The sequence below is a fragment of the Tachyglossus aculeatus genome, chromosome 8, assembly GCF_015852505.1.
Source record: "Tachyglossus aculeatus isolate mTacAcu1 chromosome 8, mTacAcu1.pri, whole genome shotgun sequence".
Lineage (NCBI taxonomy): Eukaryota > Metazoa > Chordata > Mammalia > Monotremata > Tachyglossidae > Tachyglossus > Tachyglossus aculeatus.
In genome coordinates, this window is record NC_052073.1 from 33,017,747 (window position 1) to 33,039,388 (window position 21,642).

The 21,642-nt window shown below is 43.1% G+C and overlaps 1 protein-coding gene across 1 annotated transcript in view; it reads right to left on the reverse strand.

The window, feature by feature from the left end:
* WDR72 (WD repeat domain 72) overlaps nucleotides 1–21,642 on the reverse strand; it is a 203,930-nt gene that overhangs the window by 62,551 nt on the left and 119,737 nt on the right. The window contains exons 15-17 of the mRNA XM_038750044.1: nucleotides 18,838–18,929; nucleotides 16,016–16,098; nucleotides 9,045–9,234 (exon numbers count right to left, since the gene is read on the reverse strand). Of these exons, the coding sequence (XP_038605972.1) occupies nucleotides 9,045–9,234; nucleotides 16,016–16,098; nucleotides 18,838–18,929 (365 nt within the window). The remainder of the gene's footprint in view (nucleotides 1–9,044; nucleotides 9,235–16,015; nucleotides 16,099–18,837; nucleotides 18,930–21,642) is intronic.

A 21,642-nucleotide genomic window follows, 5' to 3' on the forward strand; every position in this document is an offset into this window, starting at 1 on the left:
ATTTGGAGGCACCTAAACCCACTCCACTCTGGCTCCTGCCATTAAGTTCTGTGGCTGTGCCAGTCTTCACCCTGATGGGGTGAGTGTTTGTGGGTGCAGGCATCTTTGTGGCACAGGATCAGTTTCCATGCTGCCCTGTGTCATGAGCCTGTCCTGGCTCTAGGTGGAAGGAAAAGGGGTGTTGGGACCCCTCCAGGATGGAGATGGGAGAAAGCCAACAGACTGTCCCTCTACTCTAACTCTTTAACTGCCTGGCACTGGTCTGCCCCAGTGCCCCTCTCCACTGAGTATGACCCCTGGCCTCCTTAGCTGCTGTTCTTGGTGGTAGCAGTGGAAGGGTGACATGTGTGGAGGTGGCTCCCCACAGGAGATGGGGTCAGATCATTCATTCATTCATTCATTCAATCATATTTATTGAGCGCTTACTGTGTGCAGAGCACTGTACTAAGCGCTTGGGAAGTACAAGTTGGCAACATCTAGAGACGGTTCCTACCCAACAGTGGGCTCACAGTCTAGAAGGGGGAGACAGAGAATGAAACAAAACATATAACAAAAAATTAATAGAATAAATATGTACAAATAAAATAAATAGAGTAATAAATACATACAAACATATACAGGTGCTGTGGGGAGAGGAAGGAGGTAAGGCACTCCCACGAATCCCTAGATGGGGGGCATTTGCCACTTGAAAGGCCATGGTGATCCCTCAGCTAGTCAGGAGGCTTTCCAGGACCAGGAGAGATTTACCTGCTGTCAATAAACACTATCACAGAATATGTTTTGCTTGGTTGTCTGTCTCCCCCTTCTAGACTGTGAGTCCGCTGCTGGGTAGGGACCGTCTCTACATGTTGCCAACATGGACTTCCCAGGCGCTTAGTCCAGTGCTCTGCACACAGTAAGCGCTCAATAAATATGATTGACTGACTGTACACATTTATTTAATTTATTTTATTTTGTTAATATGTTTTGTTTTGTCGTCTGTCTCCCCCTTCTAGACTGTGAGCCCGCTGTCGGGTAGGGACCGTCTCTAGATATTGCCAACTTGTACTTCCCAAGCGCTTAGTACAGTGCTCTGCACACAGTCAGTGCTCAATAAATACGATTGACTGACTGTATGTATTTATTCTATTTATTTTATTTTGTGAGTATGCTTTGTTTTGTTGTCTGTCTCCCCCTTCTAGACTGTGAGCCCGCTGTTGGGGAGGGACCGGCTCTATATGTTGCCAACTTGTACTTCCCAAGCGCTTAGTACAGTGTTCTGCACACAGTAAGCGCTCAATAAATATGATTGACTGACTGACTGACTATCACAGAGTGACTCCCTGGGGGAATAGATGGCATGCATGCTGCATGTCCGGTAAAAATGCTCTCCTCAGCCAACAGTGGCCCTCGGAAGAGCTCAGTGAGCAGGGGAAGCAGTGTGGCCTAGTGGATAGAGTACGGGTTTGAGAGTCAGAAAGATCTGGGTTCTACTCCTGGCTCCACCACTTGTCTGTTGTGCGACCTTGGGCAAGTCACTTCACTTCTCTGTGCCTCAGTGATCTCGACTGTAAGTTGGAGATTAAGACTGTGAGCCTCATGTGGGACAGGGACTGTGACCAATTCAATTTGGTTGTGTCCACCCCAGCATGTAGTACAGTGCTTAGTACAGTGCATAAAATGAGCACGTATCAAATAACACTATTACTATTAGTAGAAGTAATAACCAAGCCTGAGCAGGCTGCAGGCTTGGCAAATGGATGCCTTTATTTCTCATCTTGATTTGATTTGGTGCACTAGTGTATAGTTTCAGTTCCCCCTCCAAAAAGACACACAGCTTCCTCAGTTCACTTTGTTGTGGATGAAAATCTTTGAAATTCAACAATGTACAAAAGATGATCTAACAATCTTGAATTTAAAACATTATCTCATTTTCACTCCAACCCAGTTTAGCATGAAATTTAAATCCAACAGATAATACCCTGGTGCCACTTTTATTGGTAAAGTATTCATTTCTACCAAGACCAAAGGTTTGACCATAGGTTGAAACAGATTCCAAACAGTGGGGCAAACAAGTGGATGGGGAGAGAGGTAGATAACATTCTAAATACAGGCATTTCTTCTTAAAGGAAGGGTGGTGTACTTGAGGAGCCCTGCATTATGAGAAAATCACACTCAATTAAATAACCACTGAGTTGATGCGAATTAATAGGTTAGGAGGTATGTGGTTCAAAGATATCATCAAGGTTGACAGCTTTGGATACAAATTCTTCTATTACTGTTAAGCCAACTGCTAGTGAAATGCTTTACATACTTGCTGCTCACTGTCATTTTACGTATTAAATACTGGAAACTGGAAAAAAAGCAATGAAACACAATGTACTGTATGGTACAAGCAGAGAAAGACTGAGGCAGAGACTAGAAAGCATTTCAGCATCATGCCTTAACAGACACATGCTGTCAACCATTTCTTCATATACCAAATCTACTTGTGCTACCTTACGCAACAGGTCATTCACAGAACAAACTCATGTGCAAATAATGTTCCTTGATCAATCAACCAATCAATCAATCAGTCATATTTATTGAGAGCTTACTACATGCAGAACACTGTACTAAGCACTTGGGGCAGTAATGTGATCCCATTGTTGAGTAGGGACCATCTCTATATGTTGCCAATTTGTACTTCCCAAGTGCTTAGTACAGTGCTCTGCACACAGTAAGTGCTCAATAAATATGATTGAATGAATGAATGAATGAATGAACAGAACTAACAGACAGGTTCCCTGCCCATAATGAGCTTACAGTCTAGAGATATTTGATATTGGACATATCCATTGTGTTTTACCCAGATTGTGTGATAAAATATCACAGTGTGTTTTCAGGCCACAGTGTCCTTGCACATGATCCTTGCTGCCCATCAGATACAGAAAAAATGCAGGGAATAGAACCATGCTGTACAGTGTCCATAGATCTTAGCAAAGCATGTGACTACACCTGCAGATCTGGCCTCTACAAATTACTAAGCAAAGTTGTCTGCCTTAAAAACTTCATCAAGATTCTGCAACTATTTCATGGTGACATGGCTGGTTGGGTCAGTGCCGAGGTTGCCCTGTTTGAACCATTCCCCATTGTTAATGGAGTAAGGCAGGGCTGTGTAAGAGACCCATACCTGTGCAACTTATTTTACGCAGTCAGGCTGGGAGATGCAACAAGAAGTCTGGATGCAAGAGTTGGAATATGCATTCACTCCTCCAGGACTTTGATGCACAGGGAATGTGTCTACCAAGTAATAATGATGGTATTTGTTAAGCACTTACTATGTGCAAAGCACTGTTCCAAGTGCTGGGGGCATACAAGGTGATCAGGTTGTCTCACGTGGGGCTCACAATCTTAATCCCCATTTTCCAGATGAGGTAACTGAGGCACAGAGAAGTTAAGTGACTTGCCCAAAGTCACACAGCTGACAATTGGCAGAGCTGGGATTTGAACCCATGACCTCTGACACCAAAGCCTGTGCTCTTTCCAGTGAGCCATGCTGCTTCTCCAAGTATGTTATAGTGCACTCTCCCAAGTGCTTAGTACAGTCCTCTGCCCTCAATAAGCACTCAAGAAATATGATTGATTGATAATTTCCATATGAGGATGACTGTGTCCTAGAAGTCCATGACCAAAACCCCATGCAAATGACTGTACATCAATTCACTTAATCAACCAGGTGCTATGGGGTAATGATGCTTAAAGTAAACTAAGATGATGTATCAGGTTGCATGTTGGAAGCCATTTGCAGAACCACAAATTTTATTGGTAATACAGAGCTAAATGTTGCCACATAATTCTGCTACCTAAGCAGCTCACTGACTTACAGTAATAATAATAATAATAATAATAATAATAATGATAATAATGGTATTTGTTAAGTGCTTACTATGTGCCAAGCACTGTTCTAAGTACTGAGGGAGATACAAGGTGATCAGGTTGTCCCACGTGGGGCTTACAGTCTTAATCCCCATTTTACAGATGAGGGAACTGAGGCACAAAGCAGTTAAGTGACTTACACAAAGTCACCCAGCTGTCAAGTGGCAGAGCCGAGGTTAGAACCCACGACCTCTGACTCCCAAGCCTGGGCTCTTTCCACTAAGCCATGCTGCTTCCCCATAGCAAATACCATAATTATTGTTAATATTAGTATTACATCTGATGAGTCTGGGGCCTCACAATTCAATCAGCTTGTATTTATCGAGCCCTATCTGTGCCTAGCAATAGACACATTCCCTGCCCACAACAGGTTTAGAGTCTAGAGGATTTAAATGGTTGATCTGAATAGTCCACCAGCTGTTATATTTTTATATTTATGTACAGTGCGACAAGAGGCAAGGTTACCCATCCATCCTGTATTAAACTGACACTCCTCACTATTGGCTTTAAGGAACTCAATCAGCCACCCCTTCTTACCTAACCTCGCTAATTTCCTATTACATCCCAGACTGTGTACTTCACTCCTCCAGTACTACTTGCTCACTGTACCTCAGTCTCATCTGTCTCACTGCTGTCCCCTTGGTCATGTCCTCCCTCTAGCAAATAGACCACCACTTTCCCCATCTTCAAAACCTTACTCAATCACATCTTCTCCAAGAGGCCTTACATGACTAACCCCTCATTTTCCCAACTATTTGCCTTCCCTTCCGCATTGTTTATGGACTTGGGCCTGTACCACTTATGCACTTTGATTCTCTCCCCACCACAGCCCCACATCCCCCTTAAGTATTCTGATACGTCCCAAGCGCTTAATACAGTGTTCTGCACACAGTAAGCGCTCAATAAATACGATTGAATGAATGAATGAATACGTACTCCACCGCAGTCCCATAGTCAATTAGTCAGTCATATTTATTGAGTGCTTTTTGTCTGCAGAGCACTGCACTAAATGCTTGGGAGAGTACAATATAACAATAAACAGACACATTCCCTGGCCACAACAAGCTCAAGGTCAAGAGGGGGAGAGCAACATTAACATACATAAATAAATAATAAATAAATTACATATATATACAGATATATATGTATGCGCTGTGGGGATGGAAGGGAGGATGAATGAAGGAGCAAGTCAAGGTGATGTAGTTGGGAGTGGGAGAACAGGAGAGGAGGGCTTAGTCAGGGAAAGCTTCGTGGAGGAGACGAGCCTTCAATAAGACTTTGAAGTGGGGAAGAGTAATTACCTGTCTGGCATGAGGAGGGAAGACATTCCAGGTCAGAGGTAGGATGGGGGTGAGAGGTCAGCAGACAAGATGGAGGTACAGTGAGAAGGTTAACATTATAATAATAATAATATTGATAATAATGGCATTTATTAGCGCTTACTATGTGCAAAGCACTGTTCTAAGTGGTGGGGAGGGTACATGGTGATCAGTTTGTCCCATGGAGGGCTCACAGTCTTAATCCCCATTTTACAGATGAGGTAACTGACTCACAGAGAAGTTAAATGACTTGCCCAAAGTCACACAGCTGACAAGTGGTGGGGCCGGGATTTGAATCCATGACCTCTGATTCAAAAGCCCGTGCTCTTTCCACTGAGCCACACTGCTTATGGGCTGGGTTGTAGTAGGAGAGTAGCAAAGGGGCAAGGTGACTAAAGGCTTTAAAGCCAATGATGAGGATTGGTTTGATGTGGAGGTGATGGGCAACCACTGAAGTTTATTGAGGAGTGAGGAAACATGGTCTGAACATTTCTGAAGGAAAATGATCAGGACAGCAGAATGGAGTAAAGCACTTATGTATACATCATTATGCTCTGCCGCTTCCCCTATCTGAAATTAATTTTAATGCCTGTCCTTGTCACTAGACTGTAAGTTCCTTGAAGGCAGGAATCAGGTTTACCAACTTTATTATACTGTACTCTCCCAAGCACACAGTACAGTACTGTTCATTCATTCATTCATTCATTCAATCAATTGTATTTATTGAGCACTTACTGTGTGCACAGCACTGTACTAAGTGCTTGGGAAGTACATGTTGGCGACATACAGAGACGATCTCTACCCAACAACAGGCTCACAGTCTAGAATGGGGAGACAGACAACAAAACACAGTATGCACTCAATAAATACCTTTGATTAATTAAAGTAAGTTGGAAGCTGAATCAAGGAAGTGAGTACATCCTTTGGGACACTGTTAAATAGAGCATAACAACAATGTGGTCTCAGGATCAAGACCAAACTAGAAATCTTCAGAGATGTAGCATTTTGGCGTTTGTTTTTTTAAGGTATTTGTTAACCACTTACCATGGGCAAGTCTAAGCTCTAGGGTAGATGCAAGCTAATCAGGTTGGACACAGCCCCACATGAGACTCACAGTCTTAATCTCCATTTTACAGATGAGGGAACTGAGGCAAAGGGAAATTAAGTTCATTCAATCATATTTATTGAGCTCTTATTGTGTGCAGAGCACTGTTATTAAGTGGTTTGGGAGAATATAATGCAACAATAAATTGACACATTCCCGGCTCACAGTGAGCAGTCTAGAGGGGGAGGCAGACATTAAATATAAATAAATAAATTAAGTGACTTGCCCAAGGTCACACAGCAGACAAGTGGCGGAGATGGGAATAGAACCCAAGCATTCCGACTCCTAGATCCAGGCTCTATCCATTAGGCAATACTGCTTTTCTAAGAAGTGCTGCCCAGTGACATGGTTTAAGGAAAGTTCCTCAACTCTGCTCACATCCTACACACATAGCCAGAGCAGGGAAAACTAAAGCAAAATGAGTGAGGTCACTTATTCATTCATTCAATTGTATTTATTGAGTGCTTACAGTGCAGAGCACTGTACTAAGTGCTTGTCTGGTGGATAGCCAAGTTAGCCCATTTTACAGATGGGAAAACTGAGTCAGGGACAGTTTAAATGACTTGCAGGAGACCCCTGAGGAGGAACTGGAACTCGGATCACAGGTCTGCTCCAATCTGAGGTTCGATCCAGATTCCGGGTTCTCCTCCGTGATCTTCTGCAACGTGGCTCAGTGGAAAGAGCCCGGGCTTTGGAGTCAGAGGTCATGGGTTTGAATCCCGACTCCACCACATGTCTGCTGTGTGACCTTGGGCAAGTCACTTCACTTCTCTGAGCCTCAGTTACCTCATCTGTAAAATGGGGATTAAGACTGTGAGCCCCCGGTGGGACAACCTGATCACCTTGTAACCTCCCCAGAGCTTAGAACAGTGCTTTGCACATAGTAAGCACTTAATAAATGCCATCATTATTATTTTTATTATTATTATTATTTAACCTAACTTAGTTTTCCCAGGCCTGGGAGTCAAGAGACCTGGGATTTAATTTTGGATCAGCCACTGGTGTGCTTTGTGACCCTGAGAGAGTCACTTAAGTTCTGTCTGTACCTCAGTTTCCTCATTTGTTAAATAGGGATTCAATAGCTGTTTTCCCTCCTTAGACTGTGAGTTCGATCAGGCACTCCATGCGTCTGATATGATGATCTTATATCTACCCTATCACTTAGTACAGTGCTTGGCACATTGAAATATTATTATTATTGTTATTATTATTATTATTATTAGACTTGATAACACCCCATACACTCTGAAACAATCTTCCAGCAATCATTTTCATTTCCCCGATGATTACCAATATTTTATTGCCAGACTCTTCCCTTGTTCAACCCGGTGATAAAATCATGACAGGACACAAAATATACTTTCATGATTGGCACTTGTTCAAAGGTTTAGCATTTTTAATATTATCCCATCCTTCAGTGTCTCATGTATGGAAGAAACTACTGTTCTTTAAGGCCTGAAACAAGTATCAGTGATCATTTTTAGCCTTCTGGAACAAGAAGCTGGTAGCAAATTTTCATGACAGACACCCACACTAAATGAGATTATAAATTAACTTCCTTTGGAGAACTATGGAGATTGAAAGTAAAATTTAGAACACTTCATTTTTAAGCCTTGGCTAATGGGCTAAAAAATGGATATCACTTCATAACATAAATTCTGATTCCATCTCTTCCCACCATAAACATTAGCACCACTATAAAGTTACAATGACGGAGTTTGTTGTAAAATGAAATGATGTGACTATAAAATTGGTTTAATTTCCCAGAGTTTGATTCCTGTGGCTAAAAGTGAAACATCCCACTTTATTAAGTTATAAATGTAAGCTATTAATTTAAGTACTCATGGAAGCTTACTGAGGAAAAGGATCAATATTCAAATCTGTTCAACTCAAAATAATTCTAACTCATTTTCTATCACACAGTGTTGCCTCAAACCAGGTTTCACTTTTCAAATAAGGGATTTTACTACTACCCACACTCATTCCCTGTGTATGCATGTCCATTTGTATTTGTTCATATTTTATTTAGCTAGCTATCTGTACATTTAGTCATTAATTTCACCCTTTCATCCTGTTTCCAGCTTCATCCTTGTTCTCCCTCCTGCTTCCATACTCTATAGAAAAAAAACAACCTGTCTCCCTCATCACATTGGCCATCAGTCAGTCAGGCAATTGTATTTATTAAGTTCTTTCTGTGTGCAGAGCACTGTATTAAGTGCTTGGGAGAGTATGATATAATAATATAAGCTCCTTAGAACAGAAAACATGTCTTAGTCCTGTTAAACTCCCTCACTCAGTAGGAGCTCAAGAAAGGACTTTGATTGCCTGATTGACTGGATTTTTGGGGGTGGGAGATCAAAATGATTTCCCAAATAATACACTCCGCAAACTGCGCCGTGCTAAACGGCAACTATAGAATTTGGAAATCCTTCAAAGTCCTGACAATCGTAAGAGCAACTATATAGCTGCAAGGGCCAGAAACTGGGCAGGTGGCCAAATTCTTCCCAAAACAAAAGTAGTAGTTGTAATTGCATTTACTGAGCACTTTCTGTCTACAGAACACCATCCTTAGCACAGATACATTTTGATCTTATATCCTCCTCATGACCTTAAGACCAGAAAAAGTTTGGAGAGGGGTATTAGCCCAAGTAAGCACTTAGTACAGTGCTCTGCACACAGTAAGCACTCAATAAATATGACTGAGTGAAGTACTTTGAACTTACTTTGCAAAGGAGGATTTTTTACGGATGGTAGCTCAAGTAGCTGCTCCATCTGCCTCTCCTTTGGCCGGCTCTGTTCCTCCTCTCCGTCCTCTCCTGAGGACCTAGGCTGACTGCTGAGCGAGGCTTCCCTCAAGGTCATCAGACTTCTCTGAACTTCAGCCAGGAGAACGGCTTGCATTGCCTCCATTACCTGCCATGGAAGCAAAGACTTCCTAATCAACCAGTCATTTCATTAATCACATTTAGTGAATTACTACTTCATGCAGAACAGGGTATTATCCAATCAATCGATCTATTTATTTAGCGCTTACTCTGGGCGGAGCAATGCACCAAGAGCTCGGGAGAGTACAATATAACTGAGTTGGAAGACAAGTTCCCTACCCACAAGGAGCTTACAATCTGGAGGGGGAGAGAGACATTAATATAAACACATAAATTACAGATACGTACACAAGTGCGGTGGAGCTAAGAGTAGGGTACAAATCCAAATGCAAGAATTCCGTTGAAGAAAGTGGGAGAAGAGGAAATGAGAGTTTAGTTGGGAAAGACCTCTTAGAGGTGATGTGGTTTTAGTAAGGCTTTGAAGGTGAGGGGAGTTATCGTCTGAAGGTTGTGAAGGGGGAGGGAGTCCAGGCCAGAGGTGAAGGGCCAAGCTACATGAGATAAAGCACTTAGGAGAGTGCAATAGTGTGGCTCAGTGGAAAGAGCATGGCTTTGAAGTCAGAGGTTATGGGTTCAAATCCTGGCTTTGCCAATTGTCAGCTGTGTGACTTTGGGCAAGCCACTATGGGCCTCAGTTACCTCATCTGTAAAATGGGGATGAAGACTGTGAGCCCCTCGTGGGACAACCTGATCACCTTGTAACCTCCCCAGCACTTAGAACAGTGCTTTGCACATAGTAAGTGCTTAATAAATGCCATTATTATTATCATTATTATTATTGTTATTATTAATTGATGTAATCCCTGCCCTCGAGAACTCTACAATCTAGCTGGGGGGAACAGACACCTAAAACAATTGTAAGTAGGAGGAAGTAATAGAATATATAAGGCACATCAGAACTACTAGGGATAATGAGGACTTCAATATTCAGATGGAGAGGAAGGAATGAAGTGGAAATAGGGAGGATATAAGGAGGGAAAACTAATAATCAGGGAAGGCCTTCTGGAGGAAGCAGGATTTCAGAAGGACTTTGAAGATGCAGAAAGCAGTGGTCTGGAAATGAAGGAGAAGGGAGTTCTGGGCAGAAGAGGGGATATGAACAAGCGGTCAGCAGCCAGAGAGAGATGAGAAAAAGGCACAGGAGGAAGCTGGATTGAGAGAAATAAAGAGTACAATCTGTAGTTTAAGAGGAGAAAAGACTGGATAAGAAGGAGGGAGATAGCCGGTTGAGTGCATTAAAGCCAATGGTTAGGAGTTTCTCCTTGACACAGAGACGAATGGGCAACCACTGGAGTTTTTTGAGTAGAGAGGTAGATGCAAAATGACATTTTAGAAAAATGATCCTGGAAACAGTGAGTTATAAACTGGAGGTGGGAGGGACTGGAGCAAATGCTCCAGTGCAAGTCTTAGTACAATGATTTGCACACAGTAAGCGCTCAATAAATATGAATGGATGAATGAATGCATGGAGGCAATGAGATTAGGGAATAGGCCAATGCAAATATCAAGCTCGGATACAATGGGTGCCCAGACTAGTGTGGTGGCCATTTTGACGGAGAGCAAGGGGTGGATCCTGGAGCGTTGAGGAGGAATAACTGACAGGATTTGGCAGCAAACAATATGGGAGTTGAAAGAGAGGGAGGAGTTGGTCAATTAGTCAATTGAGGAATCGAGGATAATGCCAATGTTACAGGCTAGAAACAGAGTATAGTGGGGCTGTCAACTGGAATAGAGTATTTAAGAGGAGAAGAGGATTTTAGGAGGGTAGATGAAAAGTTCAGTTTGGGACATACTGAATTTGAGGCCCTGGGGGAATATCATTAGAGAGATGTCCAGGAGGCAGGAGGAAATGTGAGCTTGCCTAGAATGACTACGGTCAGAATTAGGAAGGTAAACTTGGGAGACATATTGAGGAAGTAATGAAGCTGAGGGAATGCAAGAGATCCACACGGCAGCGTGTGTTAATGAAGAATAAAAAGGGATTCAAATCAGTAGCCTGAGCAATACCTCTATTTTGGGGATGGGAAGAATAAGATGAGATGATGTAAGAGACAGTGAAGGATATTCCAGAGAGAACCAGAAAGAGAACCGGAAGAGAGTGCTCAGAAAAATGACATTCATTAGTGTTTTCAGGGGAAAGGAGTGGTATTGAAGACAGTTGAGGGGCTGAGGAGGTTTAGGATAGGGTAGTGACAGAATAACGTCTGTGAGATATGCAAGAATAGCCTCACTGGTGATCTGAGAGATAGAACCATTTCAGGGGAGAGAAAGGGGCAGAAATCAGATCACAAAGGGTCAAGAAGGGAGGTGGAGAAGAGGCAGTGAAGGTAGTAGAGTCAGCAAGTGCATGCCACCCATTTGCAGTGTATGGATAGGAACAGAGAAAGCACTTAACAAAAACCACAATTACTACTAGCTATATCAATCAAATAAGCAATGGTATTTATTGAGCACTGCCTCTGTGCAGAGCACTGTATTAAGCACTTGAAAAGTACAATAATGGAGAAGGTAGATGTGATCACTAACTACAAATTACAGGCTACAGGGGGAGACAGACCATAAAATAAATTACAGTAGGGGACAAGGACACGTTCATTGGAGCTGTGGGGCTAGAGTGAGTATCAGAGTGTTAAGAAGCACACAGTCAAGTACATAGTCAAAGGTGAGGGGAGGGCAGGTGGGGAAATGAGAACTTAGTCAGGGAAGGCCTCTAGGAGATGTGATTTTAGGAGGGTTGTGATTGTACAGAGAGTGATGGGCTGTTGGATATAATAGAGGAGGGAGTTCCAAGACCAAAAGAGGATGTGGGTTAAAGGAATGGCAGAGCGATAGATGAGATTGAGGTATAGACCATAGTTTTGTGGGAGAGGACTAGAGAGTGCAAATTGGGTTGTAGAAGATCAGCTGATTATCTTGTATCTACCCCAGTGCTTAGTATAGTTCTTGGTACCAATTAAGCACTTAACTAATCCCATCATTATTATTATCAGCTGAATGTAGCAGTGGGCTGCTACTTGGGGAATGTAGATTGAAGGGTTTTTTGTTTTGTTTGCTTGTTTGATATCTATGCTCCACAGACTTGCTCCCTGCTGCAGTGGGTAGGTGGGCTAAGACCCTGACTTTGGGTCTTTCTACTCGTGGGCCTGGATTTCATCTATTAGTCTCTCCTTCCTTGCTCTCTGGTACTCTTCAGCCTGCATTAAAGAGGCCATATTTGCCAAAGATATAGCTGGGTGAAAATTCCAACCTTAAGACAAGCTTTCATCTACGTCATACTGTTGATCGAACAATCAACCAAGGACATTTATTGAGTGACTATAGTGTGCAGAGTGCTGTGCTAAGTGCTTGGTAGAGTTCAATGGGGTAAAAATGTCATTCCCACCCTCAGTGACCTTGCAATCTTCTTGGGAACACAGGTGCAAAAATATTTACAGATATGGAGGAAAAGAATGGAAATGTGGATAAGTGCTTAAATAGTAGGGTCACTTTCTTCTACCAATCAATCTGCGCATTACCAATCAATCTGCGCATCAGGCAGAAACTCCTCACCCTGGGCTTCAAGGCTCTCCATCACCTCGCCCCCTCCTACCTCACCTCCCTTCTCTCCTTCTACTGCCCAGCCCGCAACCTCCGCTCCTCCACCGCTAATCTCCTCACTGTACCTCGTTCTCGCCTGTCCCGCCGTCGACCCCCGGCCCACGTCATCCCCCGGGCCTGGAATGCCCTCCCTCTGCCCCTCCGCCAAGCTAGCTCTCTTCCTCCCTTCAAGGCCCTGCTGAGAGCTCACCTCCTCCAGGAGGCCTTCCCAGACTGAGCCCCTTCCCTCCTCTCCCCCTCGTCCCCCTCTCCATCCCCCCATCTTACCTCCTTCCCTTCCCCACAGCACCTGTATATATGTATATATGGTTGTACATATTTATTCTCTATTTATTTATTTATTTATTTTACTTGTACATTTCTATCCTATTTATTTTATTTTGTTGGTATGTTTGGTTCTGTTCTCTGTCTCCCCCTTTTAGACTGTGAGCCCACTGTTGGGTAGGGACTGTCTCTATGTGTTGCCAATTTGTACTTCCCAAGCACTTAGTACAGTGCTCTGCACATAGTAAGTGCTCAATAAATACGATTGATTGATTGATTTCTTCTCCTCAGATTGTATCCCCACAACTGTGCCCTGTGAGTGCACAAACACTAGTTGGGATGCTTTGACTTGAAGACCAGATATTGAAATCAATTAATCAATCAGTGGTATTTATTGAGAGCTTAACTCAATGTGTGCTTGGGAGAGTACAATATAGCAGAATTAGCAGACATGTTTCCTGCCCACAATGAATGTCTCCTGGAGGAAGTGGGATTTCAAGAATGCTATGAATCTGAGGAGGGCAGAGACCTAACAGATTTGTAAGGGGGACTTTAAGGAGAGGAGAGGGAATGAGCAAGGGCCTGGCAGTGGCAGAGGTGGGAGCACGGGGAACTGAGGAAGTGACCCCAGACCAGGCAGCCCGAAATAGCTCCCAGTGGTTGGTCGGGAATGTACCTTCCCATATGGATAAGTGATTCTTCTAAGGGTACCCTATCAGCACAGATAGCGTGACAGGCAATACCATCTGTCCACATACTTCACAAATGCACTGACTGTGTTCAGAGCACTGTCCGCATACTACATAAAGGCAGCAGTAGATTTCAGACTCCAGACATGATGGTATTAGCCAAATGGACCCAACTTCTTCACTGTTGCCAAGGCGGGTGGGGGCACACATCTCTGTAAATCCAGGGCTCCTCTGGCCCCATTCCGTCATCCCTACATTCCAGGTGGCTGCTGGCATTCCAGCTGCTTTATCACTGGAAGTTTGAATTTCACAGACAACCCCCAAAACCAGGCTCTCGGACATTATTCCAGGCACACTCCAAGTTTGGGGAAGGCAGAAAAATAACCTTTAACCCAGATGATCTTGAAAGGGATTCAATAGGCTTGTCCCATGGAGGAAAACAGTACAGAACTCAACTTCCTCCCTTCAAGGCCCTGCTGAGAGCTCACCTCCTCCAGGAGGCCTTCCCAGACCGAGCCCCTTCCTTCCTCTCCCCCTCATCCCCCTCTCCATCCCCCCATCTTACCTCCTTCCCTTCCCCACAGCACCTGTATATATGTATATATGGTTGTACATATTTATTACTCTATTTATTTATTTATTTATTTATTTTACTTGTACATTTCTATCCTATTTATTTTTATTTTGTTGGTATGTTTGGTTCTGTTCTCCGTCTCCCCCTTTTAGACTGTGAGCCCACTGTTGGGTAGGGACTGTCTCTATGTGTTGCCAATTTGTACTTCCCAAGCGCTTAGTACAGTGCTCTGCACATAGTAAGCACTCAATAAATACGATTGATTGATTGATTGATTGATTGAAAACAAGAGGGCAGTATTCCTTTTTGGAGAAAGTTCACATTTCTTCCCGCATCTGGGAAGAACAAGTTGCAATTCAATGGTACATGGATTTGCTGACTTAAAAAAATTTCATTTGCAGTTTTACAATGCCCATTACAAGGATCTTAACTATATCAACCCTGGAGGTTGTGGCGGGGTGGGGAGATATGATTGTGGAGGACTGCTACGGGAGGGATTCCTATTAAAGAAACATTATGAAACAATCAAATAGACAAACTTTCATCCTAGGAGACAATATAGCAAAATACTACACTACTCTGTCTTGTGCAAGAAATCTATAATCTTTCATAATGAATTGTTTACAGAAAGCAGCCTTGCTTAGGGGAGAGGTTTTCCAAAAATAAATTCATAACAACAACTAGCAAAAAGTGTAATACCTGATGGACCCTTAGATTGGTAGCAGGAGGGAAGTGTTCACTTTTGGACCTTGACTCTCTCGACCTCCACTTCCTCATAAAAGAAATGGGGATAAGATATCCATTGTCTCTTCCTTTATAGACTGTGAGACAGGGACTGTGTCCAGCCTTACTGCCTTGCATCAATCCCAGCACTTAAGCATAGTGCTTAGCACATAGTGAGTGCTAACTATCATTATTAGTATTGTTAGTATTATTAGACTCTTCCTCCTTTCCAGAAATTACCACTGCTCCAACCTCTGAGCCACCATTAGGCCTCTGTTTAACTGAAAGCATTTCAAGTAACATGGAAGCATGTTAGTCAAGTCTTATGCTCTGTTTCCTCTCCACCTCCTCGTCCACCAGCTCTAGTCTGAGGGTCTCCTATCACCTGATGTTTTCTGTGTTGTTTTAATTGTTGCCTTTCATTTTTTATATAATGATGTTATTTTCATCATTTCAATCTTCCTTTGTGTGTCTGCTGCCTCTCCCTGCTCCCCCTGACTCCCTTATTCTTAGATTGGGAGATTTGGATTGGCCAGCAACCCTAATTCAGCTCCAACATACTCTTCCCCAGGGCTTAGTTTACTGTTCTGTACTCAACAAGTACTACTGGATCAGTGAATTAATGAATGAAAAAATGTGCAAACAAATGAATAAATGAACAAATGAATGAATGAAATGATGAAGGGTTATTTTCAGTAATCAGATCAGACACGGTCCCAAGACCCATACTGGGCTCTCAGATCCGTTAGTAGGGAGAGCAGATATTGTCTTCACACATTACAGATGAAGAAACTGAGGCACAGAGAGATTGAATGACTTGATCACGGCTACATGGCAAACCAGTGGTAGAATTGAGATTAGGATTTGGGTCTTTTTCCAATAGATCATAACCATTTTCCGGGAAGGGAATCTAAGGCCTTAGCTGGTGGTCATGACTCCCACGAAGGTGAATGGTATCCTACCTGCACAGACTGGTCCCTCCAGCAGGAAATGAGCTTCACCAAGGAAACATTTTCAGCATCAGGCATGCAGTCTCCATGCTTACCTAGGAACACACGAAACATAAACTCTGTCTCTTTCCTCTACTGGGATCAATTTAGAGCCAAGGGATTTCTGTTTCCAGGAAGTAGAGAAGCAGCGTGGCTCAGTGGAAAGAGCACGGGCTTTGGAGTCAAAGGTCATGGGTTCAAATCCCGGCTCCGCCAAGCTGTGTGACCTTGGGCAAGTCACTTAACTTCTCTGGGCCTCAGTTACCTCATCTGGAAAATGGGGATTAAGACTGTGAGCCCCATGTGGGACAACCTGATCACCTTGTAACCTCCCCAGTGCTTAGAACAGTGCTTTGCACATAGTAAGCGCTTAATAAATGCCATCATTAATTAATTAAGTAGTCTATACCTACTACAAAGTCCCTATTGGCCAATTTTGGTTACATCCTGATTCCTGATTCTACTACTTGTAAACATTTTTATATTTGTCTCTCTACTTAGTTTGCAAGCTCCTATTGGGCAGAGATGTGTCTTTTGCTTCTGTAGTAGTGGTGGTAGTAATTCATTCATTCATTCAATCGTACTGTGAGCCCACTGTTGGGTAGGGACCTTCTCTCTATGTTGCCAACTTGTACTTCCCAAGCACTTAGTACAGTGCTCTGCACACAGTAAGCGCTCAATAAATACGATTGAATGAATGAATGAATTTATTGAGCGCTTACTGTGTGCAGAGCACTGTACTAAGCACTTGGGAAGTACAAGTTGGCAACATATAGAGACAGTCCTTACCCAACAACATGCTAATAATTATGGTATTTGTTAAACGCTTACTATGTGCCAAACACTGTTCTAAGCACTGGGGTAGATACAAGGCGATCAGGTTGTCCCACATGGGGCTCACAATGTTAATATCCCTTATGACAGATGAGGTAACTTAAGCACAGAGAAGTTAAGTGACTTGCCCAAAGTCACACAGCCGACAAGCGGTGGAGTCAGGATTAGAACCCATGACCTCTGACTTCCAAGCCTGTGCTCTTTCCGCTAGTAAGAGTAGTAGCAGCAGCAGCATTTACTGAGTCCCAAGTTGGGTGGTGCACTCTACTAGGCACTTGTGAAGTATAACGAGGTGGCATGTTCCTATGCTTTAATGGGAGAGAAACAAAATACAACTAGAGAGTTCAAAAATAAATCTTTAAAGCAGAAATATAAATGAGTGCTAAGGAAGGTGTGAAATAATTTCAAAGTGCTAGAGTTGTTCAGTATTTTGCACTCAGTAGTACTCTGCTACTACTATTATTACTAATACTACATAAACTTAAATCAACTTATTCTCCGATGGTGGAGACACAATGGAGAAACCTAAGAGAGTCCCCAGAGGCTGCATTGACCTCCCTGTCCACCACTACACTCCTAGTTAACCCCATTCTGTCCTGCCAAGTGGGTGAAGAAGGACAGTGTGTTCAAACTGCCATAAGAGAGGCAGCCGGGGCAGGGTAGGATTGGACAGAGTGAGCAATTAATCAATCAGTAGTATTTATTGAGTAGGATTGGACAGAGTGAGCAATCAATCAATCAATAGTATTCACTGAGTGCTTACTTTGTGCAGAGCACTATAGTAAGAGGTTGGGAGAGTACAACAGAATTAGCAGACATGGTCCCCGCTGATTTGTACTACGCAAGCACTTAGTACAGTGCTCTGCACACAGTAAGTGCTCAATAAACACAATTGAATGAATAACAGACTTACAGTCTTGAGAGGGAGACAGACACACACTCGCCTTGATCCTAGATTTCCACTCTGGTGCTGAGGACCAGCTTAACTGCTGTTTTGCCCCCTTCCATCACTGTTTCCAAGAAAACTTTGCTCTCTCCCTCAATTTCTGCAGTCTGTCTACTGCAGTGATGCTGGGCTGGACTGATGGAGACTTGTTACCATTCTTACATTCCAAGCCTACATCTCTCCAGCTGGGCTTGATGGTCTAAAACAGGGTCCCATTTCAGATTCTCCTCCTAAATCCCCCCTTTATCCCCTCCTGTCCTCAGTGAAGGAATCTAGACTGTAACTCCAGCTGCAATCACCACATTTATAAAAATGATTCCTTTACTGTTTTGTCAATGAATTAAAACATTTTTGAGCTGCCTTTGTGTGAAGCATGGAGTAGAGAAGGGAGAGGAAGTAAGGATGTGGGGGTGGACAGGTGTACTGAAGAAATGAAAGAAACAAACTGAGTCACTGGTCCAAAGTTGGCATCACAATGGGCCCCACTTCTCATTCACTGAGCTGTCAGAGGCTTCCAAGAGGAGCATATGAAGGGAAAGCTTAATCCACCAGGTGACTGTATGTCAAAAGATGAGGGACTCAGCCTTCCCATTTGGATGGTTTGTTGGGAAAACAAAAGAGTCTACACTGATTCCTATAATGAGTGCAAAAGATGCGGCCAATATATATCCCCTTTTCCCCCATCATAAGTTCTCCAGGTAAAGCAACTGGAAACACAAGGATTTTCATAGGAGGCCCAAGGAGCATTTTGAGGCTACATGGCCCAATCCTGTAGCTAGTTTAGAACTCGCAAACACTTTGCTTCCCCACAGATTCCCGGTACAAGGTTTGGTTGTCATGATCATTCTTAGTTAACTGGGAAAATGTGAACTTAGGGCCTGGTCAGGGTGGGGACAACAGGTAGTCAACCTAGAAGAACGATGGAACATGGCTGTTGAAACAGGTTAAGCCCCTGTAGGATGATCCATGCCAATCCACAGACAACCAGTCTTACTAGGGGTATTTTCAGACTCACTGTTTTGTATGTTTCCATAGAAACTTGGTTTCTTCAACCCCTCGTTGCCGATACTTTTCCCCTTGCTCCGCACAGATTCCATTTTCTGAGAACTGTTTAAAAATGAAGAGAACATTAAGTGTACAAGGCAAAAACACTCAAACAAGCTGAGTTCGGTTCTGCCATAATATGTGCTTTCACCAAGGATTTTGAATAAAACACCCCGTTAGAGAAGCAGTGTGGCCTAGTGAATAGAAGTCAGAAGGACTTTGGTTCTAATCTTGGCTCTGTCACTTGTCTACTGTGTGTGACCTTGGGCAAATCATTTTACTTCTCTGTGCCTCAGTTACCTCATCTGTAAAATGGGGATTAAAATAATGATAATAATGATTATGTAGCGTGGCTTGGTGGAAAGAGCACGGGCTTTGGAGTCAAAGGTCATGGGTTCATATCCCAGCTCCGCCAATTGTCAGCTGTGTGACTTTGGGCAAGTCACTTCACTTCTCTGTGCCTCAGTTACCTCATCTGTAAAATGGGGATTAAAACTGTGAGCCCCCCGTGGGACAAACTGATCACCTTGTAACCTCTCCAGCGCTTAGAACAGTGCTTTGCACATAGTAAGTGCTTAATAAATGCCAATATTATTAATAATAATAATTAAAACAGTGAGCCCCATGTGGGATGTAGATTGTGTCCAACCTGATTAGCTTGTATCAACCCCAGTGCTTAGAACAGTGCCTGGCACATAGTAAGCACTTAACAAATACCATAAATTAAAAAAAAATGAACCAGGGAACATTTTCAAACACTGTAAAACTACTTGATTATAATATGATTGCAATGTCCAAACAATAAGAAGAAGAAGAAGAATGATAACAAGAATAATAGTAATGGAATTTTTTAAGAGTTCATTTATGCGCCCAGAAAGCACTGCAGTAGAGCCAGGATAATCTGGTCAGGTACAGTCCCTGTCCCATACGGGGCTCACAGTCCCAATTAGAAGCAAGAACAGGTACTGACCCCACATTTTACAGTTGAGATAACTGAGGTGTAAAGACATTCACTGACTTGCCCAAGGCCCACAGCACATGGAGGGGAGGGGAGCAAAAGATGCATTCTAGAGAGTGAGTTTTCCTTAGCGAGGTGTTTTTCATGCACTTAGCCCTCGTGGTTTGAAGAAAAACCAATGCACTCTCTTCCAGGAAAGATGAAGCAGATATGTCCAGTTTTAACATGAAATCATCTATGTGTCTGCCTGAGTGGATGCTTCTTCTCCCTGCCAAATCCCCCATTTCAGGGACTGTAATGTCAACTTCGCCCAGGAAGCAGCCTGACTCTGGGGCCAGATCACCCAGCCATAGCGCCCAGACCTAGGCTGGACCTAAACTTTCTACCAAGTTCCAAAGTGGACATCACTGTGGGGCCATCACTGGTCCCCTCTCAACCCTCTCCCAACCCTGGAAGTCCAATCTAGGACCTCTCCTAAAACCTGCTCAAACACTGAGAGGAGAAAAAGACATGATGAAGTTGAATCAGTTAATTACGGTATCTATTAGGCCCTCTCTGTGTGCCAAACACTGTTAATCAGAAGCAAAAGAAACAGATCAGTCCCTGTTCCATTCAGGAAGCAGTTTGGAAAGAGACAGTAGAAAGAGCAAGGGACTGGGAGACAGAGGACCTGCATTCTTATCCTGACTCTGCCGACTGCCTGCTGGGTGATCTTGGGCAAGACACTTGACTTCTCTGGGCCTCAGTTTCCTCAAGTGTAAAATTGGGAATAAATACATGTTTTCCATTCTATTAAGTCTGTGAACCCTATGTAGGACAGGGACTATGTCCAAATTAATTTCGTTGTATCTACCCCAGGGCATAGAATAGTGCCTGACACATATTAAGCTTGTAACAAATGTAATAATAATAATAATAATAATAATTATCTCCTTCAGGAAGTCTTCCCTATCTAAGCCCTCATTTCCTCTTTTTCGACTCCCTTCTGTGTTGCCTTTGTACTTGGATTTGCATCCTTTCTTTATCCCTACTTCAGCCCCCTTTTCATAATTATTTATATTAAAGTCTATCAACCCCTCTAGACTGTAAGCTCATTGTGGGCAGGGAACACGTCTATCAACTGTTATATCGTTCTCCTCCAAGTGCTTAGTACAGTGCTCTGCACACTGTAAGTAGCACGGCCTAGTGGATAGAGCACAGGCCTGGGAGTCAGAAGGACCTGGGTTCTAATCCTGGCACTGCCTCATGTCTGCTGTGTGACCTTGGGCAAGTCACTTGATTTCTTTGTGCCTCCATTCCCTCATCTGTAGCATGGGGATTAAGACTGTGAGCCTCATGTAGGGCAGGGACTGTGTCCAACCTCATTAGCTTGTATCTACCCCTGTGCTTAGTATAGTCCCTGGCAGATAGTAAGTGCTTAATAAATACTATTAATAACAAACACACAAAGCAAGCACTCAATAAATATAATTAAATAATGGATTGGTTGATCATCTTTTACCTGTTCTGGAGCTGAGTACTGGGTCTGACATGTAGAAAGCACTTAACGAAATACCACAGTGATTATGATTTGGGCCTCACAATCTAAGAGGCAGAGCAAGCAGGTATATCATCCCCATTTTACAGATGAGGAAAGTGCAGCATAGAGAGATGAAGAGAATTGCTAAAGATGATCTGGCTATTGTCACAGGCTACTGTCTGAGTTCTTCCCCACCCCCAGTCCAGCACACAGTGTTTGAATAATGATAATAATAACAATAACAATAACAATAATTATAATATTTGTTAAGTGCTTACAATGTGCCAGGCACTGTACTA